This window comes from Perca flavescens, chromosome 1 (genome assembly GCF_004354835.1).
Source record: "Perca flavescens isolate YP-PL-M2 chromosome 1, PFLA_1.0, whole genome shotgun sequence".
Taxonomy (NCBI): Eukaryota; Metazoa; Chordata; class Actinopteri; order Perciformes; family Percidae; genus Perca; species Perca flavescens.
This window is the reverse complement of record NC_041331.1, coordinates 28,181,079-28,203,742: the sequence shown is the minus strand read 5'-3', so window position 1 is coordinate 28,203,742 and position 22,664 is coordinate 28,181,079. Positions and strand designations below refer to the sequence as shown.

At 38.8% G+C, this 22,664-nt stretch overlaps 1 protein-coding gene across 1 annotated transcript in view; it reads left to right on the top strand.

The window, feature by feature from the left end:
• LOC114552891 (CUB and sushi domain-containing protein 1) overlaps positions 1-22,664 on the top strand; it is a 351,480-nt gene that overhangs the window by 46,948 nt on the left and 281,868 nt on the right. The window contains exon 3 of the mRNA XM_028574019.1: positions 7,314-7,426. Within this exon, the coding sequence (XP_028429820.1) occupies positions 7,314-7,426 (113 nt within the window). The remainder of the gene's footprint in view (positions 1-7,313; positions 7,427-22,664) is intronic.

Below are 22,664 nucleotides of genomic sequence, written 5' to 3'. Positions count from 1 at the left end.
CCATTTCTTTAAAAATAATAAACAAAAACACAGATCAGTGTCACTTCTGCAATCATCTTACATTCATATCACCTAAATTATGCGTGCAATGTGCATCATATGGATGGGTGCACTGCATATGGTTAACTGTGCAAAGGTAAAACTCCACGGCTGCGGCCATGTCTGACAGCTGTAGTCACGAGGACCCATAAGTTCTCACAAATTCAGGTAGAATAGAACCACAAAACCAACACCAGTTAGTTTCCATCCAGAGGAGTAGAGGGGAAACAGCTCTGTGCTGTGTTTTCAAGATGTAGTGCAGGGAAATATGTTATGAAATAATTTAAGAAAACAATAAACCTGAAAAGTAGCCATTGAAATAAAGTGCTTGATTTGTAATTTAAGACTGCCATGGTGCTAGTGGGGAAGGGGCAGTGCATGGTCTGCACGTGAACTGCAGCGTCTCCAGCAACACAGCGCTGCCTGTAAATAATGCCGGGAAAAAACTATCAGCGAACGCAGCAGCCGCGTATTGGCGAAGGCTACGTTAAACAGGCAGATACAGATGGGCAGTCGGATAGATGGACGAACCATCTGAAAGGCACACAGGCAAGCTAGCTGGGGGATCCGTTGACTGTAAAAACTGGCTGTCTGGAATCATTGAGTGGCTGTCTGATTACATAAGCTGGATGACTGGTTGGACAGTTGACCAACTGGAGAAATGGTCACATAGCTTCAACCCTGATCACTTATTTTTGTATAAATGTCAAACAGCCGTAGGATCAGTGTGCTGGCCTTATTGGGAGGGAAAGCATGATGAAAAGATAGCATGGAGAGAGGTAGGAGTGATATACGGAGAGAGAGAGAGAGAGAGAGAGAGAGAGAGAGAGAGAGAGAGAGAGACACACACATACACACACAGAGAAAGATGCAGAGAGAGAGAAACAGCTAAATGGGGATGTAGAATCATGTCAGTGCATCAGTACAGTGACAGCTAGACAATTACTGCTCATTACCTGACTAACTAACTGACTGACCGACTGATCGTGTGTGTGTGTGTGTGTGTGTGTGTGTGTATGCGTGTGTGTGTTCGTGTGTGTGTGTGTGTGCACAAGCCTGCACGTGAATGAATCATCATCTGTCTCCTGGCCAATCCGCCATTTGAGACACAAACGGCACCGTTTTATTCCTAGAGACAGACAGAAACGGGATTATGATCCTTGTGTTTGGATTTACACTGTGTGTTTATCTTAAGGGGTATATTTTCCACAGTTTATAACCTTTTAATATGTCTATATAATGCATATTGCAATAATGTATGTTTTTCCAATCAATACATCATTTACTGATAAACTTGTTTTAGCTTTCAGTAGCAGCCATCGTAGCTCCATGACACAGCCAGTACATCTTTCAAACAATTAACCTTGGCCCAAAGAAAGAAAAATGCCTTTGATAGTGCATATGCCCATGACATTAAAACATGAAGGAGCAAAGCATGCTCCCAATAATTAGTTATACCCATTTCACTTGGTTCACATTTTATTTGTTGAGTGGTGAAATATTCATGTCAGAATGCAACCGCTGTCCCCTGTGGGCCACCAAGGTGATTTATTATAGCCTGTGACCAGGCAATTCTTTGTCTGGTTGAGAAAAATAGAAGGTGCACCGAAAATGCAGCACACAGCCTGAAAAAGTAGACAATGTCACACTGCCAAAGAAAGAAATGGCAATCAAATGCAATCCATGCAGAATCATGAAAAATATATAGGGCCCTATTTCAACAATCTAAGTGCACAGCGTGAAGCGCTTGGCGCCGGGTGTGTACAAATCCACTTTTGCTAGTTTAACGGTGGAAAAAAGGGTCCATGTGCCAGGCGCATGGTTCAAAAGGGTTGTACTTAGTGTCTTAATTAATCATAGGTGTGAGCGTAACATGCAATAAACCAATAAGAGTGTCATCAGGCTCCTTCCTACCTCACAGACCTGCTCCACTGCCACAATCCCCCGTAACCTCCGCTCCTCTGACGCAAGCCTCCTCTCCCCACCACTCAGGACCGAGCACCGTACCTGGGGTGACTGAGCTTTCACCATTGCAGCCCCCTCACTGTGGAACTCCCTATCCATACACATCCGTGACTGCACTGACCTGGGGCCTGTTTCACAAAAGCAGAATATATAAATCCAGGATAACTGATAAAGCGAGGCTTGACCTAGTCTAATCTGTGCATCCTGGCTTGGTGCGTTTCACGAAGGCCAAGCCAGGCTGAGGAGGAGCGACTAGGTCGCGCCAGGATGAACTAATTCAGATAGATGCGCGTCCACGGATTTCCTCAAAAGACCGCGAGGTCGAGCACAGATTTACTGATGCCAAAATGGAGAATACGCATTGTACATACTTTATACAGAGTGAGCAGCAGCTTCTTGTGGAAGTATGATGACGTGAAACACATTATTTGAATAAAAAGAAAATAACACGGCCGCTGTACTGAAACAGCGAGAGAAAGCTTAGCAGACGATCACGGACCGACTGAATGCGTAAGCAGCCTAAATATATATATTAACTGACCACTGCTCTGAATGGAAACCGTCATACTCATACCATTCAAGGATTAGGCTACTAATCATTTGCACAAATTAACAATTGTACGCTTTGCCTTAAAAGTAAGCAGAAGATAATGTTACTCAGGAAATTTACCATGAAGATCCATTTTCTATAACGCTAGAATATGAAGCGTAAATATCTCTTTCACTCTGTTCCTCCCTCTCTCTCACTGGCTAAAATATTAATTTCCTAAGTCATATTAACTTCCACTACTCGCTTTTAATGCAAAGTGTACAGGTGTTTGTTTTTGCAAATGACAAGTGACACATTGAATGGTTTCATTTAAGAGCAGTAGTTCATAAATGTATATTTTTAGACTATCATTTAGTCTGTCCGCTATTATCTGTCACACTTTTTCTCGCGTTTTTTTTTATAGAGGACGAGTTTCCTTCTCTACATATTATATGCCTTGCTCCCTGGTATATATGGACATAGAAAATAAAGACACTGAAGAAATTGAACTGTAAAATCTAGAAACTATAAAGATAATAAAGTGATAAATTCCATGCACACTATAAACATGAATGGAACAGAGTATATTCATCAGTTATTTCCCCCCAGGCAAAATAAGGTCAAAAACCATTGAGGTGTCCTCTCCCTGTTGTTACATGAACGTACAGTAGCCTACATCACTAGATAGTTACTGATCCAGTGAACTAAGTCTATAATTTGGGAGGATTGTACAGTTAGGATATGTTCTTAAAATTGTACAATCCTCCCAAATTATAGTCCCAGTTTACTGAACACAAATTGTGTGCTAAGAATGCCAAATACAATGCACATGGAAGCAGAACAAACATGATCCTTATTGTTAAAGAATAAAAAAAGAAATGATACACTAAAATAAGTTAAGGTGCATTGGGGAACTATAGAAATGTACAGCATTGTATGTATTGCCCTTAGTAACAGACTTCATTTAAAACTCATTTGAAATTTGATCAGCCTTTTCTAATTATCTCAACAACTGCCATAATATATTCATCAAACTTCTTACAACAATATGAACAGCAGTCTTCATACAGCAATATAACAGTAACAATGACAAATTTATAATTATAAAAAAAAATAATGGTCACAACTTTAAATAATAACAGTACTTAAATGAACAGCAATATGCACCTGTTGTATTTTAATCCAGGCTGATAACAAAAGGGTAAAACCACTGCTGAGTGAACAGAAAAGGTTCCAGGATTAAATAAATCCTGGCTGTTAGCCTGGTCAGGACCAGGCTAGCTGCACAGAATAAATCTCCATGGTGATTTATGTGCCTCTGCTTTTGTGAAACCAAGTCAAGGCTAAATTCATCCAGGATAACCAGGAAATCCCGGCTTAATCCCTTATCTTGGTTTTGTGAAACAGGCCCCCGGACACATTCAAATCAAAACACACCTCTTCAGATTAGCTTTCCACATACAATAGTCTTACATTTCTCACCTGATACTTACTGGTTTTATTGTTTTTAATTGCTTTTAATATGCTTGTTTTATGTGTTGGTTTTATTGCTCATCTGTTTTTAATGTACTTAATGTGCTGGTTTTATTGTAAAGTGTCTTCGAGTACCATGTAAAGCGCTATATAAATACAATGTATTATTATTATTATTATTATTATTATTATTATTATTATTATTATTATTATTAGCTCCCATTCCCTTTAAAAGCCAGGCACGTTTGTACCTTGGCACATTGCTATTATGATGGCGGATTTACTAAGCACAAAGGAGAGATTTTCAGGAGAAGCAACTGATCATATTATAATACTATTTCACATTGTAATATTTTAATTTTTAATCTTCTGCATGTTTGTGTGCTGCTACGCGCCCCTGAGTGTATAACAACCATAGTGTGTGTGCTCTGTGCACAAGCCTAGGCACATTTTACTAATGCACTGTTAAAATAACAATGAAATGCTGCGTTATTGACTTCAGACCAGTTTTTTGTTGGTCAATGGCGCAATCACTTTCCGCTGCCTCAAGATAGCAATACTCCAAGAATTTACCTAATAAACTGACGACTGAGTATATTTAGCTAAAAAACAGATTAACTGTAATAACACAGAGCTACAATTGAAAATATTCAGAATAGAATAATATACTCAATTGAATGAATTGCGAACTAAAAAAAAGTTTTAATCAATCCAACTTGACAAATTGTCAACTAAAATATGTACTTACAGTTTCTAAAAGTAAAATAATGAATCATAATAATCTTAGGTTTCACTGGCTGTTTCTTGCGTTTACTCACAGAAATTGCAAAACTATTAGCATGTACTGATATATACAGCGCACAGTATTTAATTAGCCACAGGGCTAACCCAGAAGTTTGATTAATGGCTCAGTAATCGAACTTCATACAAATTAAACAAAGAGATTTGAGCTGGCAGACATTGCTGTGGCTAAGTAAATTAAAAATCTTATTTACACTTATCAGAGGCAAAGCCCTTCACCACCTTCTCGCTTCTCCTTTTGTCTCCGTTCTGTCCTTCCGTTTCCTCTGTCTCCTCTCTTCCCTCCATCTCTCTTTCTGTTTGTGGCTTTTTGTGTGCTCCCTTCATCCGTCTTGTCTGTCCTTTGTGTCCTTGCTTTAAGGCCAGAGAATTAAAAATAATCATTTTTCACCGTGCTCTGTTGTCCCTGTCCTCTCTGGTTAAATATTTGTTTGGCCATCCACCTTTCTCTCTCTTTCTCCAAACCTTTTTGCCTCTTTTCCACTTTCTCAATTTCATTTTCTCCTTTAGTGTTTCAGCCCAGCCCACGTCTCTGTTGACATAGCTGACCTTTCAAATGATGAAAAATGAATTGTAGAAAATGACTGCAATAACACAGAAACCAGACTCATTGGTGCCACTGCCTTGATTACATTAGCACTTAAATCCTGTTTAAATGTCTTTCTCTTTCCCCACTACTTTCATTCTCTTTGGTTTGGTCTCTCCTAACATTTCATTATTGCACAATTTTGTGGGTAGAGAACAGGACAATTGATTGTTTCCAAACTTGTGTCCAATCATTGTTCTCCTGATTTAGGTACTGTTTATCAAGAGCTACTTAACTCTGCACTTCAGTTTGCTCGCTTTTATGGACACTCAAAAGTAAAATGGTGTCAATTAATAATATTAATTTTCTGCTCTGCTTGAACAGCGGCATATTTACATGTAAATATAAAAATGATGCATAGCATAAATAACAAAAAAGAAAAAGCATTTTAATAAATGCTATTATCTGTTCATTCCCATTTTTGTCGCTGCTTGTCCGGGCCTGGTAGCAGTGGCAGCAAGAAAATCAAGGTAGCCCAGGAGTTCCTCTCCTCAGCTACTGTACGTTCTGCAGCTCTTCCTGGGGGATACCCAGGTGTTCAGCTATCCACAGGCATTCTGAGCAGATTCTCGAATCACCTCAACTGTCTCTTTTAAATACAAAAAAGGAGTGGTTCTAGTGGTATTCTGTAGATCTACCAAAACCATGGCAACTTTACCTTCAAGATCTCAATATACTTGAAGGCATTTATTCAGGACACCAACTTGCTCCCAGCTCAGAGTTACCATATCAAGCAGAGCACCATGACCTCAGACGTGTTGCTAATCCTCATATAGGTCTAACCATTTTCCCTCAGCTGCAAACCAGCCCAGTGTGCATTGCAGGTAATGGATTGATAAAGCCAACAGAACTACGTCATCTTCATTTCCAATTTTCCACTTATTTCTTTGGCTGCACCTAGAAATGGTGCCCATTAAAGTCGCAAACAAAACAGGTGACATCCACAAAAAAGAAAGCACACATTACAACTGTTTTTATTTAATAAATACCTTTGCTGCCTTAAGATTTAGCTTTTGACATATGATGCTAAGCTTTTGTGGAACTAAAGATGATTAACTTAAGCAGCATCTTTGTCTACTACGTCTAATGATGTGTTTGGACACTGTCTACTTCATCTATATACTATATACTTCAAAAGTGCATTAAGCTCATTTCATGCCAGAACTTCCAGTCAGAACCATATGAATATCAGACATTAGTTCTCCATTGTATGTTTCTTAATGATATAAACGCTTACAGCTACATTATTTTGGCTTCCTCATCTACATGTAGGCAATTCAATACACTATTCATCTCTTTGAATTTCAGCGCTTTCAATTGTGTTATTTGTTCCTTTCCCAATCCTCACCATTCTCCTCCCCAAAGAATCAAACACGCTGTTTCAACTCAACCTCCGGTGTAATCAAGAGCTCACCTCTCTGTATCAGAGTCAAACCACACCTAACTTTTCCTATCACGTTCGGGTGACTGTTCTAGTGTAAATTCTTAAATTACAGTTTGCTTTTATATTGTGTTTTCATTCTGTATTTTTAGAGTGTCTGAGCTCACGACATGGTTGGTTATCATGAATAGTGGATCTTGTGCACTGCACTGTAGCTCAGTGACGCATTAAATTCATACAATTTATTTTTAGAGAGTGGGAAAATCACTCCGTTTACTCTATTTTTATTCAATAAGGAAGACAGCAGGAAACCTGAAAGTAGCGGGAAGTCAGGAAAACACAAAAGAGAAGGGCTTGGAGGGACCAGATCTCAGGGATCTTTATGGCTTCAGGGCTGTGGGCCTTAACATCAACACTGAACACAAATGTATTTTACTGTCACTTTTATATGTTTCAGGTTTGATGTTGCCTCATTGTTTGCTTTTAGAACTCAACTCTCATGCTGTGTTTCAGAGACATTTTTTTCTTTTGTTTTTCAGGTTGTCAGGATTCATGCTGCCCTCCCCTATAGTCAGCAGTGGATCCATATTGGCTTTGTGGTTTACCACAGACTTTGCTGTCAGTGCACAGGGCTTCAAAGCTGTATACGAAGGTAAGGCAATGTGTGAGTGTGCATAGTGATGTATGAGTGCTGGTCATGATGCACAGACAATTTCTGAGGCAATAGTGATGACAAATGTTACCTGCAAAGCGAAGTGTCTTGGAAGATTTTGTACATGACATTGAGTTTTAAGAAACTTGTAAAGTATTCACAACAAGCGATCTATTTAGAAATCATTATTGTTTATGACAACGTATTCAAATGAAAGGATTGTTGCTTCAGAGTGACTTTGATGACATCAGTGGAGCTGATGGCAATGTTCCACTCTTTGGTTGCAGTGGCTGTTGATTAGTGGTAATATAATTTAGGAATTTAACACCATATGATATCTTATATTCTTCATATTCTGTAGTCATGTATTCTTATTTCTGCACTGAGAGGTCCATGTTCAGTGCTTGCTGTGTTGACTTCCTGGCTGCATGTTGTTTTGCTGTGAGTCTTACACGTGTTATGAACGTGGTATACAAGACTGCTCTATGTCTGCGTGTCTGTTGGGATGCGACAAAAATGCTTAGCCTGACCTTTTGAAGATGCCACACACACACACACACACACACACACACACACACACACACACACACACACACACACACACACACAGAGGCCCATTACGCTTGCATAACAGTTCATCTATGAGTCATGAACTTTAAATATCAAAGACAAACTCTAGAGACCAGATATATACACTTAATCCCCTGTGTGTATATTTGTCTGTATGTCTGTTTGTGTGTGTGTGTGTTTCATCTGTATCTGTCTGTGTATACTGTATATTGTTGTCTACATTGTTGTATGTGCGTGTGCGTGTCCGTGTGTGTGTGTGTGTGTGTGTGTGTGTGTGTGTGTGTGTGTGTGTGTGTGTGTAGTCATGGATGTGTGCCATTTGTGTGTTTGTGAATGTTAAAAGCAAACCTGACAGCCATTAAACCTTTTTCCAGGAAGTACTTTGTCTTTATTTTTGTTCTTTCCATTGTTCCATTTCACATCTGTGGGGACCCTTAAGTGTGTTTGTTGCCTCAGGAGGGACTGTGATTGTGTGTGTGTGTGTGTCTGTGTGTGTGTGTGTGTGTGTGTGTGTCTGTGTGTATACAACTGACAGGTCTCTGCTAATGTTCTGCTTTTTTCTATGCTTTGTTTTGCAATGATGTCCTAGACGTTAAACATTGATTCATGTGTGTACGTGTATTGTGAATACTTGTGTGTGTCTAAAGGAAATGGCATTCATGAATCAAAACACGGCATGACATTTATTAAATGTTTAATTTTTTGTGTATATATGAGATCAGTAATCATTCCTGGTATGTGCAAGTTCCAACTAACTGCTTAGCTGTCTACTTTATATGCCCTTAGACATTACTGTTTTTAAAAAAAAATCTAGACAAATATGAGAAGAAACAAGGAAACGAATACAAATAGATGTATATTGCTGATTTGATCGTGTAAGGTTGATGTAAGATGTCGGTCGTCTCACAGCATGGTATCAGAGGGAAGATAAACTGTGACACTTCACACTGTGGGTTTGTTACATGTGCAATTATACATAAAAAGAAACATTTTGAGGCGAAGCTAATCTAGTTACATTGTTCAAAGGATTGAATTTCTCAAATGAGAAACAAACAATTACCACAAACCATATCCTTGGCACATGTACTGCAATGCAATTTTCCAAGACAAAGTCATTGTGCATTAAAAAAGTAATTGCATGTGTAATATAACATATTGGGAGATCAAATAATAATCAGTTGCACATCTCAATTTGCCACATGATTTCAGAGAGATTTTGGGGAGTGCTAGTGACACTGTAGCTTAAACCACACTGTAAAGATAACACTCAGAAATTCCTGTTAACTCAAATCACTACTCAAGACCAAGAGCACTAATGCCAAACTAATCATGACTTTTTCACTTGTTAAACAAAAACCTGTAAAGCACAGCTATGACTGTAATCCAAAACAGATTCACCATTCAACTCTAATTTGGAATGCTTGTTATAATCTGCAGAGTTAGACGTTAAACGTTTGTTTTCACCCTATCAAGAAAAATAGTGAGCATATCAACCTTTGTGCTCTTTATCTGTCTGTCTCTTCATCTGTCTGTCTCTCTCTCTATTATGCTATGTGATCAGAAGACCCTTCACACATCTTGCATAAATTGCTTATGTGAATACAAAGTTAAAAACAGATCATAAGAAGAAATAGGTGGTGATAGGTTACAGGGTCAGGAACTTTAATTCATAACCATTTGAGATGACGGCGAACACATCACTGTATAGGACCAAAGTCCATGAGGGCTCAGCCCACAGGTCCAGGAGGGGGGCCTTTGGATTCACTCATACATTGTTGTAGTCTACAAATCACTATACTGCCACTTTCTGTCAGTGCCTGTGAACTTGCCTGTGAAATCTGTTGTTCATAGTTTTGTTCTCTCTGTAGTAAATCAACATTTTATGAGGCTTCAGTCTTTTTATTAGGGTTTTTATTCTAAAAGACACATTCTCTGAGTTTAAAACCATACTCATATCCCAAAACCTCTTACTAGTTTTCTGTTTCTGTATCAAATTTCCCTGAGGAATAAAAAAGAAAATACAAAATAAATCATTTCACTGAACTATGTGAGCAAATTTAGCCAAATAACTGATTTGCAAAAAATAAAAAAATATAGTATTCAAAGTAATCAGACAATCCTAACATCTTCTTTTCATCGTCTCGCTGTTTCTCTCCTCACCTCTTTTTTCTCTCCCTCCTTGCTATCCTCTCCCCACCTTTTCTCTGCTTCTTCTCATTGAAACAAATTCACACTAACAAAGAATCTATTCAGCCCTGTCTTTTTTATTGTCCTTAATAACCTATCTCTCCTGTCTGTCTGTCAGCCCCTCTCTGTTAACAAATCTTTTCTCTGTTCTATCCTTTTATTAAAGGAAACGAAATTGAACTATCTGTCTGAACACATAGCTAACTGATAAGACCCCAGTCACCCAAAAGAGGGATGGATGGAGAAAGAGAAAGAGATATAGAGGGTGGGTCAAATTAAGCTATAAGTGGTGGAAAGCGAAGCCTTGCTGATAAAAAAAAAGCAAGTTTGCAAACCAGCTCTGCAAGACAAGATAATCATCAATTAATTTCCCCTGAAGCTGAAAGAGAGAGAGAGAGAGAGAGAGAGACAGGGGAGGGGGGAAAGAGAGAGAGAGAAAGAGAGAGAGAGGTGTGGAGAGAGATGGATAGGAAAACGAGGGAGGGGTAAATAAACACAGACATGTCTGTATTTCTAGTTTCTTGTCTTCAATTTCTTGTTCAGCTAACAAGAAAATAATTCAAAGTGAATTCACTCATCTTTTATTAACAGTGGTGTTTTGATGGTATTATGCATTTCCATGCGTCAGGGGCCTGGATGGAGGATTTTTTGGTCACATGTAATTCCCCCATCTCCCTCACCATCACCTCTGTCTGTTTCCCCTGCAAAAAAAAATCAGAGAATAATTTAAAATATTTGTATTTCTTGCCTCTGTGTTCAGGAATCACTCAATGAGTGTAAACTCTTACAGCAGCTCCATCAGGAGTTAGACCTTCCGCCATAGCTATTGATTAGTTGATAACGATTAATCCCTGGGTTGTGTGTCCACGAGGACCCTCTCTCCACATTGTTGGTGTTTTTCGAATGTAAAAGATGCCTCAGTGCACAGTCCTGCTGGAGCTGGGAGCTTAACATGTGTTATAGTTCCAAATGTTAAAAGTTACATATTTAGAGTTTTAGTAAAATATTGCTTTGCATTAAATAAGTTTGCAATTGTCGCTTATCAACAAAAAGCCCTACCGGCACTTTACCATGAGCATTTGTTAATTGCTGCTTGCTACCTATACGAAGAAACCTGGTGAATGCAGGGTCTTAATTTTTTTGGTTCACAATAGTGGCTGAACTGTCATGAAACAAAGGGAAAATGTATGAAATAGATGCGCAAGTCAGTAAATTGACAAAAAGGGGTCAAACTTCTTTCAGAGGTAGGACGTGGAGTATGCGATTTTTGGAGTATAAGAGATTGTTGATATTTGAACTCAACACCCAAACAAATACACCCCTCACATCAGTGCTCCTTCAGAACGTTAGCATGTGCCAGATTTACCGTCCCTTCTCGCTCCCACTGCCAAGCGTGGATTGGCCATTGGGAGAACCGAGAGATTTCCCGGTGGGCCGGTCTATTTGTGTGGGCTGAATGGGCTGCACTCCGGTCAAAAACTTTTGTTTTGTTTTGATTGTCCCATAAAGAGAAGATAAATCACATCATTGGCCCACTTGTGTGTCTTTCATATAAACATTGGCCATTCACATCCTTGGTCTTTGACTGACCGGCCCACAGAAAGGAGAGAGATCGTATGATTGGCCCACTGATTTGTCTCTCATCTGAACAATAGCCAAGAGGGAGCACATTTAAGTCCTGCACCCACCGGTGGCAAAAATAACTCCACAAAGTGCAGGTAGCCAGCTAAAAACATGAGATTGAAGCATGTCAAATGTTTTTTTTTAGCACACTTTGCCTACCAGAGAGGACAAGTTAGCTGTTAGTAAGCTAATCTTAACTATGTTTTAGCATGCTAAGGCACTTGCAAATATAATACTATAGCTTTCTGATTTATCCACATTCCATATATAACACAAGTTGCATAACGTTACGGTGTACAAAATGCAGCTTTAGCTTAACTTACAGACTTGTCACTTGTTACAAGACATATTGATGACACCCAGGCTCTATCCTCAACCTTCAGCCGTCCTGCCATCAGGAGCCAGGCAGCCTTTTTGACTCAATGAGTATATCATATCATACTCTCTTACTTACCACTCAGATAAGTGAGAGTATTAGAGTTCAAAATAATGAATGTTCAAGCAAATCTACCAGCCACTTGTACCATTTACCAGCATTTGGCTAGTAGAGAACAGAGATGGAGAGAGCTGTGTGTGTGTGTGTGTGTGTGTGTGTGTGTGTCTGTGTGAAATAGAGAGATTATTGACTCCCAGCAGCACCTTTAACTTTAAGACTAAGTATTCAAAGTCTCAACCTCACACACACACTCTGCCCAAACACACTCTCTCTCTCTCTCTCTCTCTCTCTCTCTCTCTCTCTCTCTCTCTCTCTCTATCTCTGAGAGAAAGAGGCCGAGTGAACATTTTTCAGTCCCTAGGCTAGCTGCAGTTTCCTCTTCTGTTGAGGGACATCTGTGAAAAACACGACTTGGAAAGCCTTTAAAGGGACTGCACATTAAACACAGGCACACACACACACATACAGGCTCAAGCACAAACATATGCACACAAATGCATACGTGGCTGTTGGAGATTACATAGGGATCACGATGGAAAAGCAGTAGTGGGGGAATAAAGATAAGATTTAAATACAGAAGAGAAGAGGAAAGAAAAAGAGAGGCAGACTTGTGTGTGCACATGTTCCAGTGCATGTGTTACAGGTCACAGGAATTATTATTTTTTTCTTCTAATTTCTTGTTGTTATGGCAATACTCAACCATGTCGCCATGTATAGGTTATTATGGGGTGTCACTTTTACACTGCATTACAACATGTAATGTGTGAGTGGCCCGTGCCTGAATGTGTGTATATCTGTAAAATTGCAGGAAGTTCATCCCCTTTGGTGTTGGCATTTCCACCGTGTCTCTTTCGATCCCTCCCTCTCCCTCTCCCTCTCTCTGCTGTGTAGACTGGTGTAGAATCCATTAGGAACACTTCTAGGAGCTTCCAAATCTTGCTGACTTGATGCAAGGCTTTGTGCAGACTGTGGCAAGAGCCCCATAGCCACCAACCACTGGACGTGATGCAAAAAGATCGCAGCCTCCTGCTCTGGGATTTTGGGTCCTTAGACATGATGTTACACATAAGAAAGATTTATTCATCTAGAGCTTTTTCCGATGCCTGGAGCCAGATAGTTTTCTTAGTGGTGCCTTTATTTCACAGAGTTTCGCCTTGCTAAATCTCAGAGGGCTGCAAATGGCCATTGCAGAAAATTGCACTACTGTAGATGGGAGTTGTGACATAATATGAATATAAACTATGGCATGTTGACTGACAAACAATTATTTGGAGGAGTGATTTTCAAATATGAGGTTTTGGATAGTTTTTTGATTATAAAGTCATGATAGATAGATAGATAGATAGATAGATAGATAGATAGATAGATAGATAGATAGATAGATAGATAGATAGATAGATAGAACATAACTTTAAATCTTGTGTTTACCAAAAATGTGCTCATAGGTTTCTTGGAAATAAGTAATTGAAAAAGCATACAAAAATGACTAATCAACTAAATAAATCTTTGTTGACTAAGAGCAAAACAACCAATTAATCGACTAAGACTGGGCAGCCCAACCCCATATTTTGCCAGCGGCTAAGACTCATTCACATCAGAAGTGAGACGTGGTGTGCATCCATCTGTAAGCTCAAAGAGAAACTTGGGAGGGGGGCCACCATTAATAAGTTCAAAACATTTTGTGATCAAAAGGACTTCCTGTGAAGGTTACACTTCACACAGTGCTCCGGCAAAGAAAGCAATAAACTCGGAGCATAAAAAAAATGAGTGTTAGTTAGGTTGCTGTGTGTTTTGTCACACTTGATCAAATGGAAGAGTGTATGTTCAATGAGATGGATGAGCGACACACGTCAGAAATGCTTTCTGTGTTGATTGCCCTTTTAATGTTCACATTGTGTCTTAAATCGCAACCTGAATTGATTCCTAACTGCCTGCTGTCACGATCTCAGAGAATAAAATCCAAATGTTTTTAATGAAGGTTCTTAGGTGAACACAAGTCAAAAACAGTATCAAAAACAAGGTAGAGTCCAAGAGGTAAAAAACACAGGAGAGCAAAGGAGAGCAGTGCCAAAGGCAGTTTCAAAAATACTGGAAAAACTCAGGAGACTTCTAGTTAAACTGTTCAAACAAACTTAGTAGTACAAAAGACCAGAAGACCAACTTAACATTACAGGAGACAAATACTGATGGAGCCCATATGCCATGTAGAGACCAGACCAGACACTGACTGGAGAGGGTTTTTGTGGATGGGTTAAAGAGCTGAAACAGGCAACAGGTGAGGAGTGCTAATAGGCTGGGGATAGTGAACGGTGATACTGATTGAGTGGAGAATGGGTAGTGGGCGTGGCTGAGGGAGAGCCCAATGCCGGTGTGACACCTGCTCCATCCCACATTGCATGTTGCACTTCTATATCCATGTTTTACCACATTCCGTACTTTGTTTATGTACTGAAATCTCGACTGTTATAATTTCCACGTTTGAATGACAGACCAGCCTGGTGGGTTCCAAAGTAAAATCCAGTCGGCCAGCTTGCTAAATAAAGAACGATCAACACAAAGCTGCAGGAGGTTCAGTTATCAAGGTTCAGAGATCATCAACCAATGTGCTCAAGCTGTTTTTCTGTATCCAGAAAGAGAAATTTATTTTTGATATACAAAACCTGATTTTACCATCTGCTCACAAGCAATAGTGGCTTAAAGCAGTGTTGACTTGCACACATCATTCCTTTTCACTCATTGTTTCCTAAACTTCACACCGTCTTAGTAGTTTAATCAAGAGTAATCATCAGCTACATTTGTGTCCGCATATGTTTCGTCTGTACACACTGTTTTTGCTGATGTAGGCAAACACCTGTGTTCTATGTTTAGCATTTCTAGATTCACAATAATAACTGCTTTCATTAGGTCAGAGAATTATTGAGCTTGTAGATTTGGCAACAGCAACATAGACTCAATTTATCTGAGTGAAAGTTAGAGGGTAAACAAGTCTCAGTCATTCCAAAGGCAAATTAATTAATTTGGATTTCCTTTTGATTAGCTTGTTGAGGAAATGGGTTGCGTGTATACTGATGAAATGGGTTATATATACATGTAAAATATAAGCAGTTTGAAGTGGAAATGCTTTAGATGACTGAAATTAATGGGCTTGGTGTAAAAATAATGTGATGATAATTGCTTTGATGTATATAACAGGATGTCTTAAAGTAGAGCACACTTGCACACTTACTGTACATGAAAACACATAATTTTAGGTGTTTAGTGTATGCATGTTTTTAGAAAATATAAGATTACAATATCCCTTCATATCTTAAGTGGAAATTATGCTGCAACCAACTGAGACGAATATTACATAAAACATAGAAAATGTAATGTCCTACCTTTTTAAAAAGTGTTTGGTTTATTTCAGCTGGATATCAATGATTATGATTACGACTGACATTTACTGCATTCCCCTGTTACCAGTACATAGTCTATTTTAGCGTTCTATCGACCTGTTATCCCCAGGTCCTATCATTATCTGTGTGCCCTTCATTGAGAATAATAGGTTGGCGAGTTTGGTCAAAGCCAATGGATTCAGCAGGGAGGCTTCTTAGAGCAAACACAGCAAATCATTAAAGGAAGGAAGGACTACTGGTGAATTTGTCAACTCGGATAGTCAGGTGCTGCTACATATTTGTGTGTGTGTGTGTGTGTGTGTGTGTGTATGTGTGTACTGGAGAGATAAAGCGAGTGAAAGAGTGCTAGCGAGAGTGAGAGACGGTGAGAGAGGAAAGGGAGAAGCAGTCCGTTACACCATTAACCCATATTGACTGGAACACCATAGGAAGCTCTTCACTGTGGGAGTGTGTTGTATAACGCTGTTGTTACTGACGCCAGCAGTAGTCAGCTACATTGATCGAAGCAGCAATGTCAACTATCCTGCTGTGTGTGTGTGTGTGTGTGTGTGTGTGTGTGTGTGTGTGTGTGTGTGTGTGTGTGTGTCCATGGTGGGGTAGCAGAGATGTGTTCAAGGGTAATACCACTGTCATAAAAGTGTGTGATCGGAGCCAAGAAATATCTCTCTCTCACAAACACACACACACACACACACACACACACACACACACACACACACACACACACACACACACACACACACACACACACACACACACACTTGTAGTGAGTGTGTAATCAACTTCCCACTATGTAGCTATAAGTCAGTATGAGATAAGTGGTTTGAACTTAGCACCCTTTATGTGCCATTTTCAGTCCGTTTGGGGTAACTGGACTCTAAGCACAGTAACTACAGGAGGAAGTGGGATATGTGCTCACACTCACACCTGGAAAATGTTCAGCACATCCACAGTGTTGTGTTGTTGGCTACTGGACAGCTCTTCTTGAGCAGCTAAAGATTTTGGACCACAGTCAGAGTTTGCGTTAGGCGTGTATAAGAAAGAGTTTCTGCCAAAACTGTCATTAACATTCACACACATTAATTTTAGCATTCACACCTCTGGCTTATCTGAGGATTCAGATAGTTATTCAGACTTGGGAAATTATACGGTGCAAAATCCACTCCAGGAAAATGTTGTAACAATGCTGTTTTTGCACGTGATGTATTGCAGTAAAGCTTTCCTTATAATCTTTAATGTATTCAGCAGGCTGTATACCCTAATGGACCTTTTTCACAGCAGACATTTTGACTTGTCATTGTAGGAAAAGCACAGCTGAAATTGTTACCCTTAACGATGGCTCAGTTCCATCAAGTGTCCCAGTAAGCTATTTCAGTGAGTCAGCATGAACAATGCAAAAAGTGGAATGCAGCCATCATTAATGGTTTTGAATACACCTGTGCTTTTCCTACTATGACATGTCAACATGTCTGCCGTGAAAAAGGTCTATAGGTAATTATGAATGGTGCAGAATATATATTATATATAACTACAACCCTCTAACTACAACCCTCTAACTCTTATATATTGTGTGTTCATTCAAAATGTAGCCATCCATTGATGTTATTTTTTATCCAGCTTCCAACCTCTAATGGATGTCTCCTTGCAATTATTAGTCCATTCAGATTTGACAAGAAGGCCTTGAGCCCTACCTTTTTTTGGTTTTATTTGCTTTTCCTTGTTGGCAGAGTAGGAGCACATGCAACTGCTTTATAATTTAGCCTTAAATTATCACTTCTTGTGCAAAAAGGAAATTAAATCCATTAAATCAACCACAATAAAAGATATAGTCATTCTTAGGATAAAGGTTATTAACCACTTTTACTACTACTACTACTCTTTATGTTTGTCTTATGTAACATAAGGAATGCAAGGACAGTAAAACTATAGAAATTCTTTTTATATAAAAATATAAAGGATTATATATTTTATTATATGGAATTACTGAAAATGCACATTATGAATACTTTTAAAAGGATTCTCTACATGTGGTTGAGAAACCTTTGATGGAAATCTTCAGGCAAACCTTGTCAACTCATAAAGTCCGGAGACATCACATGACCATGTTATATTTTCCAGGTATTAGCAGGTGGTCATCTATCCCTGATTACTGCAACGTGTAAATAATGGGGGCCCATCTTTAATTCCATTAAACCCATCTTAAATTGCCATTAAACACTTAAGTTGATGATTCATGAAGAAAGCTATGTAAGGCTACAGATGCTGTAGTGGCATGGTTTTCCTGCTCAATATTGTACTGGAAATAGTGTTTTCAAAGTCACACAGACACATACTCTAGCTTATATGTTAAACCAAGATCTGCCGGCCAGATATAGTAACTGTGAATCACACGTGGAAAGGGTTTTAATGATACACACATTTATGGCTATTTCTCACTGACCATCATGTAGAGTCTTATTACACCACACTTTGTGCATTTGGTGTTCACATTGCTGACATCAACAGTTAATGCTACATTCAGTGAACTTCAGAATTTTAATACTTTGAGATTTATAAAGTATGGATTTTATCTAATAATTTGACATTCGGACCCCCCAAGTTTAGATTTTCTTATGGGAGTCCCTTATCTTTTATGTCACACCAATTACAATTCAATGCAGTTCAATTTCACTTTAATAATAACCCAATGGGAATTGAGGGGCAGAGATAAAAGATTTCTGTATTTTCATATCTGTGTGACCCCATTTTATCCTCTGTGTTTTTTCCCTGATGATAAGCAGAGCTTATAAAATCTGTGTGAAAATCGTCAGGACAGAAAGTGCTCGCTTACTGTCATTTAAGTTACGCTCTGTCTGACTCTGAGTCATGCTTTCAGTTTTTCTCTAACTCTGGTTCTGTCTCCCACCTTAAATCTTTAACACATCAGTTCCATCCAAGGCCAAGAGGCCGATTATTGTCATCAAATTTGGGTTGTCTTGTAATATGGTTCCAGTGAATATTTTTTATTTTACAACTTGGACATTCCTCTCTTGAAAAATGTACTCTTTTCCTGTCTTTTTGTCTTGTTTTTTAAAGTCTTAGTCAAGACCTGATAGAGGGTTACAGATGAGCGATAGTCGAGATGGAGATTTCTTTTCATTCCTATACCAAGTATAATACTGATACTTGAGTGTAATAGCCTTTTTGATGTCCATTAAAAAGGAGAAACCTTTGTACTTTCTAAAAGTCAAATAGGATATCAAAAGGTATAATCGCAAGCTTACTCAGACTTCTGACTGTACAATTCCAAAAAACATACTGTATTTTCAACAAATGTTTTTCAACATTTACCCTTTCCAGGAGTTACTTTTTACATCATATTACCTGGAAGTTTTGATAATCAAATACCTGTGAATCCAGCTAAAACAACAACAACAACAACTACTACTACTATTATAATTGCAATGCACTTCTTTTTACGCCATTATACCAGAATACTGCAGTGCTGACAATGGCATTCACTCTGTCTTGTTCTCTGGCTGTGTTTTTTGGCATGTTTTAATGAGTGAAGCAAGCAGGGGAGAAGAGAACTACAATTCTGTTCAACATAGTTACTTGCTACATTTCAGAATTTTTCATTTTTTCAGCACCAGATACACATTCAATGTCATTTTAAATAATTATTTAGATTTTGTGTTAGCAAAAAAAATTATATTTTTGCTTGTGCATTGCAAACTATTTTATATACACTCAGTTGCCAGTTTATTAGGTACACCTAAATAAAACTAATGCAGTACACAGGGGTGTACTGCCATTATATTGCCCATGATGCACGTGGTTAAGTTGTGGCTCTTTTCGAAGGTTGTGTAACCACTGTGCCTATGGTAGCAAGTTTACATATATAAGTCAACTATAACTATAAAATGAAAGGATGTTTTGCTGCCTTTTTATCTTGATTAGTTAACAGTTAAGCTGTAGACTGCGAAACATTTCATGAATGAGTTGACGTAAATCAATCAACACACCTAAAATGTCAATATGGCAACTTTGACCATTCAATTTGTTCTATTTTCTTTCTTGCATGACATAGGCTAAGCTTAAGTGATTATTAAATCTTCAAGTGTTAAAAAATAAATTATGGATTATGCAAACTTTCAATATTCTATTTCCTCACTTCAGTTCAGTTTTTGTTTAAGTTGTTTGAGTTGTGTTAACTGTTGGGTTATTTGTTAGGCTGTAGTCTGTAGAGCTGTTGAATGGTATTGCATTATAGATATGTTTCACTTATTTTTACCCTCAATGATATGTTTGATGAGTACATTTTCTCAAAGAGGTTTCATGTTCATGTTTTATGAAAGGCTGTGTTCTCCTTTAGAAGACGTGTGCAGTTCCTTTTTTATGTCAATATCAGCTTTTGTAAAAATGGTGATGAAACAGCAACTATTGATAAAACTGGGGTGATCATTTTCAGTCTGTGATAACAGTAACGTTGTAATAATTACAAAAGCACGTTGGTCTTACAGGAAACTGCAAAAGTGTGAACATAAAATAAAATATGAAATTCCAAATAGCACGTTTTCCTGAATGCAAAATGAATTTCTGAGTGCAGTTCAGAGAGGATTTTGGAAGTCTGCATATTTTATTAAGAGTAAATGCAACTCTCACCTCAAGCTGAACTGGACATCTCTCCAAAGTTTTCTGTGCTTTTTGTTGGACTGTCCTGTTTGATTTTTGAGCTTGTGGCTCTCTATATACATGTAATTATAAGGCAGTTTCACCACATCGTAATAGAATTTTACTTCTACAGTAGTAATCAGTGTAGTAACTAGAGGTCGACCAATTCATCGGTTTTGCCGATTTATCGGCACTGATAGTTGATTGGTGGAACTATCATTATCGGCAAAAATCCATACCAATAGTTTTTTCTGGTTGAGTCCGTTGCTGGAGTGGCTGAGAAGCGCGCACTATCATTCATTACACAGTACGCGAGAGCTGAGAAGGGTCTGCTGGCATCATGCATTACACTAGCGGCCTCTAGAGGCGAAATAAAAACTATCACTGATGCCTCGTGTTGTTTATTTTTGACACATGTTATTGCGCGCTGCACGGAGAGCACATGCTGTGCGGAGAAGGCTGACATCAGATGCGCGTTTAAAGCATCGACAGCAAAAAGGTATGTATACAGTACATTTTATCATATCATTATAAAGTTATTAATTTGTTGACTAGATGCTGCATTAGTAGAGAAAGAACAGCACAGTATGTTTGTTTGCTTTCGAGGCTGAGATGACACTAAACATTAGTAGTAGGCTAACTTACCTCAAGTGGTTAAAACACTGACAAAAATAAACGCAAGTCCGACCCAAATGGATCGTCCACGATCCCAAACGGCACCTCTGATTCATATTTAGATCATTTAATAACAGTTAAACGTAGAGACTTACCGATTGTTGCAGCTAAAAGCTGACGAATTAGCCGTCACGTGGGTGTCTTTGGTGTCTTTCTAGCCTTTACAGGTGATTTTCTATCTAGCCTGGAACTTGTGCTTTTTTCGGAGTTGTTGAGCATTAAATCCAAACTTCCAATGCCTTTGTTTATGTTTTCAACCAATGGGAAGGCAGGTCTGTCACACATTACGCCTTATATGGGCATCCAAGCGAGAATAGAGAGTATATAGTGGGAAAGATAGATCCGTCCAAGTCAGAGATCGTCTGTTACTGTTCTACAGAGAAGAATGGCGTTTTGAGATTTGGCAAACATTTGGGCCTTTTTTGAAGAAATGTAAATAGTTTGTCCTTTATAGGAATTATAATGCTCATTACGTTTATTTTTGCACTAGATGACTCCAAATATGTAGAACTGTTTTAGACAACACACATGCTTGTGTAGCATTGCTGTCGATTAATCGGTTATCGGCAAATACAGCCCAACCTATCTATCGGTATCGGTAAAATCCACTATCGGTCGACCTCTAGTAGTAACCCTGATTTTTACTTCATCTTCCATGTCCTGCAGATAGTGTAATAGAAACCAAGAGTAAAACTTGATATCCTCATGCCAGACATTTATTAGTGAATGTGAATAAACAAATGGACAAATTGAATTGAGTTCAGTCAGAGGCTGAGCCGAACACTCAAACACAGGCACACTCCCAGCCAGGGCCGTATATAGACAGTGCAGGCAGTGCAGTTGCACTGGGGCCCATGGGGTGGGGGGGCCACAGAAAGAGCGGGCCCTCAAACAATGTGTTGGGCGGGAAATGGGTCCTTGAGAGTGATTCAGATTGCCACCTCGGAAATACATCTACGTTCAAAGAACTCATGTTAAATTAAAAATAGTACCATTTCATTTTACATCATCTGTTGCCTTTATGTAGGAGTTCAATCATGAGGTTATTGCACCCAAAAATGCCTTATGTTAAAGTCAGCGGTCATTTCAGCACCACAGTGAAATAGACAGCTCCCATGTATGTAACAAAACAAAACCATAAATCAGGCATTAGTGAGAGCAAGAACGACTTCCTCTAGTCTGTAAGTGTCCGCAGATCAAAAGGATAACAAGGTTTTGCTCACGTCACATTTACGTTTTCAAGCTCAGTTGGAGGTTGCGCAGTAACACTCAGCCATCACCGGAAAAGTGCTTCTAATATCCTTCACTGGTCTCCGTCCAGAGTAACGGGATCTGTTGGTCCATTTATTTAACTGTCTATTGTCAATACGCTGAGACATCTCTCTGAGCAGCCATCTTAGAAAAAGCTTTCATTGGCTATCAACACGTCAATCATGGCAATTGTAGCCAATCACATTCCCTTTCCAACGGTATATAGCATGACAGGAACATTCAATGGGAGCCACTCCAAATGAATGTGCAACAGAGCTAAGTCCCGCCTCCCAGAGCCAGCAGGCACATACATGTGATTTATGAGAATAAATATGTTTTGATAGGTTTGAATGAATGTAAAAAGGTTTTATAAGTCATTTTAAGTCTTTATTATATGTTTTTTTCTAATAGCATAGAAGTGAGTAAAAGCATTTAGCAAAATGTTGTC